The sequence below is a fragment of the Salvelinus alpinus genome, chromosome 3, assembly GCF_045679555.1.
Source record: "Salvelinus alpinus chromosome 3, SLU_Salpinus.1, whole genome shotgun sequence".
Lineage (NCBI taxonomy): Eukaryota > Metazoa > Chordata > Actinopteri > Salmoniformes > Salmonidae > Salvelinus > Salvelinus alpinus.
The window spans coordinates 38,294,562-38,306,859 of NC_092088.1; the positions used below are offsets into that span (position 1 = coordinate 38,294,562).

General features: G+C 40.6%; 1 protein-coding gene across 1 annotated transcript in view; it reads right to left on the reverse strand.

The window, feature by feature from the left end:
* Positions 1 to 11,834, reverse strand: part of LOC139570657 (proto-oncogene tyrosine-protein kinase receptor Ret-like) — a 35,135-nt gene extending 23,301 nt beyond the window's left edge. Inside the window, exon 1 of the mRNA XM_071392720.1 lies at positions 11,532 to 11,834. Coding sequence (XP_071248821.1) covers positions 11,532 to 11,595 — 64 coding nt within the window. The 5' untranslated portion in view covers positions 11,596 to 11,834. The remainder of the gene's footprint in view (positions 1 to 11,531) is intronic.
* Positions 11,835 to 12,298: the final 464 nt, after the last annotated feature.

Below are 12,298 nucleotides of genomic sequence, written 5' to 3' on the forward strand. Positions count from 1 at the left end.
TGGTTGCGATTGCGTCGTCTGTGGACCTATTGGGTCGGTAAGCAAATTGGAGTGGGTCTAGGGTGTCCGGTAGGGTGGAGGTGATATGGTCCTTGACTAGTCTCTCAAAGCACTTCATGATGACGGAAGTGAGTGCTACGGGGCGGTAGTCGTTTAGCTCAGTTACCTTAGCTTTCTTGGGAACAGGAACAATGGTGGCCCTCTTGAAGCATGTGGGAACAGCAGACTGGGATAAGGATTGATTGAATATGTCCGTAAACACACCAGCCAGCTGGTCTGCGCATGCTCTGAGGACGCGGCTGGGAATGCCGTCTGGGCCTGCAGCCTTGCGAGGGTTAACACGTTTAAATGTTTTACTCACCTCGGCTGCAGTGAAGGAGAGCCCGCAGGTTTTGGTAGGGGGCCGTGTCAGTGGCACTGTATTGTCCTCAAAGCGGGCAAAAAAGTTATTTAGTCTGTCTGGGAGCAAGACATCCTGGTCCTCGACGGGGCTGGTTTTCTTTTTGTAATCCGTGATTGACTGTAGACCCTGCCACATACCTCTTGTGTCTGAGCTGTTGAATTTCGACTCGATTTTGTCTCTGTACTGAGACTTGGCCTGTTTGATTGCCTTGCGGAGAGAATAGCTACACTGTTTGTATTCGGTCATGCTTCCGGTCACCTTGCCCTGGTTAAAAGCAGTGGTTCGCGCTTTCAGTTACACGCGAATGCTGCCGTCAATCCACGGTTTCTGGTTTGGGAATGTTTTTATCGTTGCTGTGGGTACGACATCGTCAATGCACTTCCTAATGAACTCGCTCACCGAATCAGCATATTCGTCAATATTGTTGTTGGACGCGATGCGGAACATATTCCAATCTGCGTGATCGAAGCAGTCTTGAAGCGTGGATTCAGATTGGTCGGACCAGCGTTGAACAGACCTGAGCGCGGGAGCTTGTTGTTTGAGTTTTTGTTTGTAGGCTGGAATCAACAAAATGGAGTCGTGGTCAGCTTTTCCGAAAGGGGGGCGGGGGAGGGCCTTATAAGCGTCGCGGAAATTAGTGTAACAATGGTCTAGTGTTTTTCCAGCCCTGGTAGCACAATCGATATGCTGATAGAATTTAGGGAGTTTTGTTTTTAGATTAGCCTTGTTAAAATCCCCAGCTACGATGAATGCAGCCTCAGGGTGTGTGGTTTCCAGTTTACAAAGAGTCAGATAAAGTTCGTTCAGGGCCATCGATGTGTCTGCTTGGGGGGGAATGTATACGGCTGTGATTATGATTGACGAGAATTCCCTTGGTAGATAATGCGGTCGACATTTGATTGTGAGGAGTTCTAGATCAGGTGAACAGAACGACTTGAGTTCTTGTGTGTTGTTATGATGATCACACCACTTCTCGTTAATCATAAGGCATACCCCCCCGCCCCTCTTCTTACCGGAAAGATGTTTGTTTCTGTCGGCGCGATGCATGGAGAAACCAGCTGGCTGCACCGACTCCGTTAGCGTCCCTTGAGTTAGCCATGTTTCCGTGAAGCAGAGCACGTTGCAATCCCTGATGTCTCTCTGGAATGCTACCCGTGCTCGGATTTCATCAACCTTATTGTCAAGAGACTGGACATTGGCGAGTAGTATGCTAGGGAGTGGAGCGCGATGTGCCCGTCTCCGAAGCCTGACCACGAGACCGCCACGTTTTCCCCTTTTTCGGCGTCGCACAGGGTCGCCGGCTGGGATCAGATCCATTGTATTGTGTGGAAGGCAAGACACTGGATCCGTTTCGGGAAAGTCATATTCCTGGTAGGAACGATGATGAGTTGACGTTAATCGTATATTCAGTAGTTCCTCCCGACTGTATGTAATGAAACCTAAGATTACCCGGGGTACCGATGTAAGAAATAACACGTAAAAAAACAAAATACTGCATATTTTCCAAGGAACACGAAGCGAGGCAGCCATCTCTTTTCGGCGCCGGAAGTATACCATGGTGCGGTTTGGACAACAGTTGGATTCAGATGTTTATTTGATAGTGAGAGACACATTTTACTTTATGTCCAGTAAGTAGTGTTCCTAGAGATTATACATATGACAGGAAACTATTTTGGGGTGTTATAGGGTTATTTTCCGTCACCACCCACCAGAACGATGCACAACTCAGGGTGTCCAACCAATACACAGACTCCCGAATCTATGTTGTGTCCCAAAGCTAACAGGTACCATACACATAGCCTACTATATATATATATATATATACACATCAAATATACATACTGAACTCATACACATTGTAAATATGAAAATAGAAAATAGTATTTCAGAACGTGACCTACCGCTTGCATAGAAATATCAGACTGGCAGAAATTGACGTTCGCGATCTCCCCCTATCTGCAAGCATTACCAATGGCATAACATATGTAAATTCAACCAACCAATAGGAATACATAAGCATTGAATACATTTAGTGGCAAATGGAAACATAACCAACCCTGTTACACGTGTACACAGTCATTTCCAACCACAAAAAATAGGGCTCTTTGCCTCATACTATATACAATATACAATATACTGTATATTTTTGTCCAAACCAAAACTACAACTGTGGAATCTGAAAGTCTGTTATAATAGAGTCATATGGATCATAATCATCATGCATACAGATGTGCATAACCCATCATTCCATGCAGTGTAAGCATAAAAATCAACAATGATAGAATATAAATCAAATTCAAAGTTCAAATGAATCTGTCACAAAGACTCCGAAAGCTGTCGTGATCACTCTGTTTCCAAATATAAAACAGCAATGAGAATAATTACTAAGGACTATGCAAGATCCAATTAAGTAAAAGGCTGAAAATCATGCAATAACTTAATTGATTAATGTTATAATGGATTATAATGTTTTTGGTTTCCATTGTCAATATACAGAATTGTTTCATCATACTGTGGAGTCCAGCTTGTTGTGTTTTGATGAAATAACCATCCATTAAAACAGTTTTAATTTCAGATGGAGTACAGTACTTCTTTTTGGGTCCCCAAAAATGTTTCAGTGTAATTCAAAAGTAATGAACAATGATAATATTTTACTTTATATAATTTGAGACAGCAATGCCACTGAACATTAAAAAACCCACTAATAAGCTAAATCTCACTATTAAGCAACATACTATTGATAAGGATAGGCCTACCTCAAACTGAGAAACAATTCAAGAACCATAACAATGTAAAATGATCATTTCATACACATGAGAACGAGCATTACACAGACACGGTGATGTTTTTGGTTCCATGAGTGTTTTGGGTTCAAGTTACTGCATATTGGATTGTATTTGAGACCGAATTTGTTTGGTCCATGGAGCTAATTAATAAATTTATATTCATCCATTACAAGCAGTATAACCACATCATAATGAGGCAGTGTGTCCAGTAAGCACAGATTCATGATTTCTGTAGACCGAATATGCAAAAATGCTATTGTGTTCTGGAACTGCTTTCTGTGGCCTCTCTCTGTGACGGCTTTGCAATTTAATAAGAAATTGAGTTAGTAAGGGGTAAGGGGATATTTTACTTGTTTAGCCAATTTCTTTGCTTGACGCACATAGATAAACTACATGCAGGTAGATTAACTTGTATCGTAATATAATAACCAATTATCCTCATAATGTAGCCCAATTAGCCTCAAAGACTACAAGAACCGAAATGCAATGTTCCATGTTCATAAGTCATCAATAAATCTAATATAACGTCTCCTTAGGGATTAGCTAGCCTCGCTGCAACTACAAATCCAGTTGAAGAATTCCTCTGGGAATGACTAGGACATTAGAAAGGTAAACAGAGGACACGTCATGCAGCAGAACATCTATTTTGATGTCTTCATCATCATCAGACCACTTACGTGAAATGTCCAGACACAGTATCACCACCGTGGCTGTTGAAAAGCCAGTTTTAAAAATATACTGTTATGCTATTATGTTGTTATTACATATAATAACCTTATGTTACAGTAACCTCTAGGTTTTTTCCGTCTGTGGAGTTTTTCCAGGCCAATGTGCCTCTGCTTCTGCTTGCTCTTTGGGGTCTAGGCCGGGTTACTGTATAAGCACTTTGTGACAACAGCTGATGTAAAATAGGGCTTTGTAAATTCATTTTATTGACTGAGTACGAAAAAAAGTATGAAAATGTATGCACTCACTACTGTAAGTCGCTCTGAATGAGAGTGTCTGCTGAATGACTAAAATAAAAAAAGATGAATGTTTTATTGATTACCTGTATAGTAGCCTCCGCATTGTCTGTGTTCAACATCATAAGCAATGACTGCTCTGCCTCCGTTTGGCATTTTCTCACAATTTACAACCTCTCAAGATTCATGCTTGCTTGGTCACAGCAACAGCAACTTCCTTATCGATGGGTCACTGATTTTGACAACCAGGCTATTAAATACCTGTTAATATGTAATATTAAGTGGTGTGTTGTATTTTAAAATAACAGTCATTTGAAATTCTATGGGGCAAATATATTGCTAAATATTTACATGTCAAAATATATGTCAATGTGTTCCATACTATTGTTAAGAAAATGCCTTACATGCAGGCTTGCCTTGCATATTCAATCGAGTTGGCATGCTATCTATGTAATTTATGTAATCATAATGCCCCTGAACATAAAGAGAGGATCCATAATTTCATCAAACAAACACAAAATCTTATTAGTCCAAAGGGTCAAAATGCCACTGCCAAAGACGTCCCAATGCTGAGCCACTCCTACATCCATCTCTACCCTGGCTTGTCAAAGAGATAGTGAGAAAGAGGCTTAATACGAACCCAGCTTAGTCTTTGTAGTGTTCATTGTTGTAAATGATTGGTTAAACACAGCACGCATCACCGACCAGAGGAAAATAACTTGTCAAGACCCATGTGGGAAAAAAAGAGCACTAAATGCCCCGAGGACACAATTTCAATCAACGTCTTCTTGTCCTTCCACCAAAGCAAATTAGATTGTGCCCATGCATGGGTTGGAAATGTGACCCTTAACTCTCTGAAGGATCAGGGACAGTGCCAGAGCAGGGTAAGGTAGTTGTAGCATCCATGCAGTACAGTAGAGTACCTTAAACATACATAGACACTGGGCTTGGTCTCTCATAATGTAGATATATGGCAATAAACCAATTAAGTATAATCCAATGAGTACCTCTGTCTTCGAGAGAGAAGCACATTTATATCATGATGGTGTTTTTGGGTGACCAATTTTATGACTTTACCCATTACAAAAACAGTTCACCGTACATAATATCAATACGGTAAATATGATGAGGATGATCACATCTTAAAGCTGGAGTCTATAGAAAGATAAGGCTGTGGTTCCGAAAGTAATACAAAAAAATGTAAACAAGCACCATTCTCCATTCATCATTGAAAGTTGCCGGAGTAGCCTGTTCTCTGGGCAGCCGAACAAGTAGAGCAGAGACTGTGCTTAAAGTAGAAAATCCCGCACATTTGCAGAAGCTTCAGATTTTTTGCTATCCGGGAAGAGACTTCCAGAGAATTCGGAACCACAGCCACCCCTTAAAAATGATGTATGCTTATTGACAATTCCTATAGTCAAACGCAAAATTTCAATAGAACATCAAATGTAGGTCATCTCTAAATTGTGTGTTGCCGCCATGTGCAAATATGATGAAATAACAGTGTTAACACTGAGATTGAGGACAGTGTATCAACTCCTATGACACATGCGACCTACTGCCTATGGGCAAAGTCGTTACTGACCCAAGAGTAGGGCACAGCTGAGCTTTCGTCTCAAACTCGTTTGTTGATGTGGCGAACTGACATTGAACGTTTTGTGTTTTTCTCCTAGTGTACGTACAGTAGTGTAGATTTTCACCAAAGAAAAATACACATAAACCAAGCTATGACTGGAATAAAAAGAAAGAAATGGGGTGACACTCCAGCAAATAACTTCATGTTTTTCCAATTATACTTAAAGAAAACAGCAAGAGTGAAACATTTAGAACATTTATGTCTGCATAAGGAACCCAAGACACAAGCTTAACTAAATCATATAATGTAATAAGGGCCTAAATCAAATAGTGTCATGTATCAAATTAGATTTATTGGTCTGGTCCTTCTCAAAAGTGGTGGATGCTGATGAAAATGCTGACGCTAATGCAAGGAGGAGGGTCTGGTTAAGCAGCTGCTAACAAAACTTCCTGTGGGAGGTGGAGGGAGCTGATCACTACCACTTGGGTTAGGGTTTCAAGGGTCAGAGGTCATCCCAGGGCGACAAATAGGGTAATACCTTCAGAACAGCAGATCCACAGATCGATGCTTTTCTACCTTAGTTGTCCATGCTGCTGTTGTGTTCATGTATTGCTTTCACATGTGCTCACATCCTGTACTTCCAGATGGTCAGACCACAGGCTGTGAGGATTGGCAACAAAACCTACTCCACACTGACTCTTAACACAGGGCCCCCCCAGGGGTATGTCCTCAGCGCTCTGCTGTACTCCCTGTTCACCCACGACAGCGTGGCTTTGCACTACACCAGCTCCATCATCAAGTTTGCAGACGTCACCACAGTTGTAGGCCTGATAACCAACAACAACGAGTCATCCTATAGGGAGGAAGTATGTGAACTGGCATTGTGGTGCCAGGGCAACAACCTCTCCCTCAACGTCAGCAAAACAAATGAGTTGATTGTTGACTTCAGGAAGCAGTCGAGGGAACATGCCTCGATCCACATCAATGGGACTTCAGTTGAGAGAGTCAGCAGTTTAAGTTCCTCGGGTCCACATCACCGAGGACTTGACATGGACCAACAACACCACCACTCTTTTCATGAGGGCGCAACAGTGTCTCTACTACCTAAGGCGGCTGAAGAAATCCTCTCCAAATACTACCGCTGCACCATCGAGAGCGTCCTGACTGGTTGCATCACGGCCTGGTATGGGAATTGCACTGTCCACAACCGCAAGACCCTCCAGCGGGTGGTGAAGACGGCCCAGTACATCACTGGGACCGTGCTCCCACCCATCCAGGACATCTACTCAAAACGGTGCCTGAGGAAGGCCCGCAGCATCATCAAGGATCCCACACAACCCAGCCACGAGCTGTTGACTCCCTTACCGTCAGGCAGACGGTGTTGTCCTGTGTGGCTCAGTTGGTAGAGCATGGCACTTGCAATGCTAGGGTTGTGGGTTTGAGTCCCACGGGCAACTAGTACAAACAAAATATGAAAATGTATGCACTCACTACTGTAAGCCACTCTGTATAAGAGCATCTGTAAATGACTAAAATGTTATGAGGTCTGATACCAACAGTGACAGTTGTTAAGCAAAATTTTACTCCTGAACTTATTTAGCCTTGCCATAACAAAGGGGCTGAATACTTATTGACTCAACTACTTATTGACTTTTAATTAACCTTTTAATAACCTTCTGAAGGCACTGCATACATTCATGCTACTCACACATCACAACTGCTGCTACCAGACTCTTATTGAGAGAGAGAGAGAGAGAGAGAGAGAGAGAGAGAGAGAGAGAGAGAGAGAGAGAGAGAGAGAGAGAGAGAGAGAGAGAGAGAGAGAGAGAGAGAGAGAGAGAGAGAGAGAGAGAGAGAGAGAGAGAGAGAGAGAGAGAGAGAGAGAGAAAAAGAGAAAAAGAGGTCTTTGGACATGTTTTGGCAGTGGTAACCTTTTCACTGAAAAGGGTCAACTGAGGTGTCGCACCTGAACCTAAAGCCTTGATCCTGCAACTCTTTGGTCATACAGGCTACCTTCAGTTCCCAGAGAATTGTTGTCAAATTATCCTCCTGAGACACTTTACATAAGTGTTTGGGGAGAAAGTAAAACATAAAAAATACATATTGATCATTTATTGTAAGTGCAAAATTGTCCTCTGTAGTGGTCATTCGGACGTTAATAGGAAAACAATTACATTACAGTCAATGAGTACAGTAAGACATTTCTTGATAAGTTCTTATTTAATGTGAAAAAATTATTATACAGTCCTGACAACTCACTTAACTATTCCTGAGATATTCACTTACTAGAAACGATATGAATATCAAACTCACAAAAATGATAATTAACAATTACACACACTTCTTTTCAAATGACCCTAAAATTTTCATCAATTTAAATAAATTAATAATCATTTAAGATAAAGTTGTCAAGGTCCCACCCCCACATGTGATATCATTGAAAAGCCCAGAATGTCCTCTCAAAGGGACAACAGGATTTAATACACTGGCTTGCATGGCCTCAGAGATATGGACCACTAGAGAGGACAAAAATTAATATCTGGGTCTCAGTGGGATATGGAAAGGGTTGGGGCAATTCTCCAGATCACTACACTTCCTGGCTTTCATTAAAGATGAAGCTCCAACATTCTCAATTTTGCTGATCTTGGTAACTTGAACTTGAAAACATCTGAAATTATATCTGGGTATATCATATTTCCCATAGTATAGGAGCTGTTTGTTCAGGAAATACAGTACATTTTTAAATTGAGAAGAATAACACATTTAATAGGCTTTCTGGTAGCTAAGTGTACACAAGAGAGAGAACACAGTAATGCTAGCAAACTAGTCAGTTGATCTGAATCATATATTATATGACCACAACCATGTCAGAACTGGACTGCCTGATAAATCAAATAGTGTTGATCTTTCGGCAACCTGTACATTGACTGCTTTCCTGACGCACATGGAAATATACAAATATCAGATACATATGAACAAAGAAAAAATTCATTCTGCCAGTGACTGAATAGAAATACTATTTTAGCCTTCTTCAAACCACGTAACTTGTGTAAAAAAAATATTTATTTCGAACAGGCTTCCCCTGTGTGCACAAACTCTCCAACCAGCCACCATTTCAACACACTGATAGCCATTACAGGAGCACTGATCACCAGTTTCCTTTGTTTGATTTAATAAGCTGGAAACATGCATGTAGATTAGCAGTAATTGGTTACTTGGGGCGGCCATATTGTCCAAGGTATCATTACAAAAATAAGAACATAACTGTTAAATGTCAAAATATTCAACTCTTCAATGGCTCTTGATTTAAAGCTGCAATATGTAACTTTTTGGGCGACCCGACCAAATTCACATAGAAATGTGAGTTATAGCTCTGTCATTCTCATTGAATGACAGAGCTATAACTCATCTTTTACCACTCTGCCTTTTACTTTCGATTTTGTACAACAGCTTCAAACAGCTGAAAATACAGTATTTTTGGTTATTGAAAAGATATTACACAGTGGTTTAGAAGGTACAATGATTTTCTATACATTGGTTGTTTTGTCACATAATCTAAAATTAGGCAAACTATAAGAAATGTAGCTAACAGGAAAGGGCAGAGCGATTTCTACATATTGCACCTTTAAAGCAGAGTCGCTGTACAGATTCATTGATCAAAAGAAGTTATATAAATATATTCATTTTCAATTAAAGCTATTGTTATTGCTGTGGCTAGTTAATTGTTGAATTTTCTTTATTTCATTATGATCTGAAATAGTTGCTATCTGCATTTGAAAGATAACTTTCTACCTGTATAAAATGTCATCTACTTTACAAGTTGGATAAAGGCCTATTTCAGGGGTTACATTACAAATGACGACAGTCAAACTCAGTCAAAAGACATTGTAGTTCCATCTCTCCACTGTTTGCCAAGTTACAGTCATGCTCTCTTAAGGGCCTCACCTCACCTTATTGTTGTGACCACCAGAGGCATATCCTAGCCATTGACCAACCATACATGTTCAAGAAAAACCCCATCATGAAAAAATATATTTTGCTGCCCTGTCTTCAGTTTGGGTTTTAGGCATAATTTGCTATTAGAATGGTGGGATTCAGTTGTTTAACTGGCTATATTCTCTATTCGGAAAACAAACATGTACTGTTTACCCAGAGACGGGAGCACTTGCCGCACACCTGCCGTCAGACCTGCACGGGCTTTTGTTCTGACAGCCTGGCAATGTCTAGAATCCAACCAATGCGCGCGGATCATTGGATGGTGTTTTCAGCGCCTCTGTAATTAGGACTAGGGCCTACAAAATAACTGATAAATGACTCTCGAAATCTAGGGTAGGCCTACTCAACTTGATAAACAACACATCATTACATAGGCCTAAAACACGTGGGGACGTTGGTTCAAAACAATGGAGTCTATAGGGCCATTTCTGTTACAATCTGCACATTTTTATGACACTCCAATCGGTCATATACGCCACTTATCGTTACTCCAGGCCCTCAAAACCATTTGGGCGTGGTTTATTGCGAGTTTACTTCACAGATATCCCCTGCGGATTGAAAACAATAAAAAGGCAGAGTGGTAAATTACGTAAAGAGCGTTACTAGATGCCGACTGCTGCCACCATGAAAAATAACCAAAGAACATTTACACAACTATGACAACTTAAAGTATTTAATTAATTATCGTACTCAACTCTCCAAAGGGAGATATCGTAGCACATGTATTCCTTTATCTCAAAAGTGAATTAAATAGAGCTAAAACTGGTTATCCTGTCTCATATTGCTGATATCCCATCGCCCCATTCCATTTTATGTGCTCTAAATTATTAGAAATACATTTTTCATTCAATCAAAAGGCCTACTTCTACACAATGGTCTTCCTTTGAACTACCATTCCGTTTAGAGACCTGGCCACACACTGCGATTTACAAAACCTTGAGCCATAGACTATAAATATAGTCTGGTTGGGGAGAGTAGTAGTACAGTTGGGCAGTGGGATTGTGAATGGGATTATACTATTATGATATACAGCTGTATGCATTATACTCACAGAGACCATGTACCATGCCATGCATATCACGATCTAAAGGACAATGTATGTATACTGTATGCCAGCAGTATTTCTATAGAATGTTATAACAATTTACTGTTATAAATAGGCTACTTACTGACTGAACTCCATTCAAATCGCCAAACGAACCAAATTGAATATTCGTTTTAGTCCATAAATATGCTATCTGAATTTGCTTTGAGTATTAAGTCATAGGACCTCACAACTTTGTAATGTTTTAGGAACTAGCGTACTGTATTTGAATTAGCAGAAAGAGATTTTGAATTGGGATTTTGAATTTTGTTCACATTTAGTCGAATTGCCATTCGTCACATACATTTCAGTAGGACTCATGTCATCTGGACTATTAACTCAAAAAGATGCCATGAGAATTGATGCTGAGCAGAGGACAAACAATGATAGGCTACACCCCACCTAGAACAGGTTTGTTTCAGTCCCTATAGTTAAACTTTCATCCTCAAAAACGCGTTTACGCACGGTTATTCATTAACTACACAGCGACAATAACGTTTCGTTTGACTACATACATTTCCGTCTGATTTCACCTGGAAATACAATAAATCCACATATTCTGTAAAGTGAAACTCATTTTAGTAATAACAAAGGTGTAAACTACATGTTGCTACATGCAAACTAGGCTATGTTAATCATTCAGATATGGTTATTTAGATAGATGTCAACTTTATTTCCAGAAAACCATGAAATGCGATAGAGGCTAATTGAGGTTGACCCTTACCTTCACACAACAGCAGGAGGACCAAAACGATGTTTCCCAGAGAGAAACCACACGTTGGCCCCATAATCGCCAATCATAAGTGAAAGTTTCAGGATGAATAAGCAAAAATCACACGTAGAGACCTTATGGATAAACCAGATTAAAGAATCAGTTTTCCCGCACGCAGCTCCTCCGGGCAAACAATGAAGTCCTCACTCACTGACGGCGTCCCTGTCCCATTGATAGGCTGGTCTCTGCAGCTTTTGCTGCTTGCCGGCTGTAGCAGGGGGAGGTTCAAATCAAGCTAATATGCTGCGATGTATTTTCCTGTCCAGCCAGAGCAGCATAAACCAATACCATCTCCGGCATAGGCGAAATTGTCACCGGGGTGGGGGGATATGTCTCCTCCCCAATATTCAGAAAAGGTCGACTGCCCCCCCCCCCCCCCCCCCCCAAAATAAAAGAAAATATGAATATATATATATATATATTCAGTACCAGTCAAAAGTTTGAACACACCTACTCTTTCAAGGGTTTTTCTTTATTTGTACTATTTTCTACATTGTAGAATAATAGTGAAGACATCAAAACTATGAAATAACACATAGGCTAATTGAGGTTGACCCTTACCTTCACACAACAGCAGGAGGACCAGAACGATGTTTACCAGAGAGAAACCACAAGTTGGCCCCATAATCGCCAATCACAAGTGAAAGTTTCAGGATGAATAAGCAAAAATCACAGTAGAGACCCTCATGTAGTAACCAAAAAAGTATTAAACATTATAT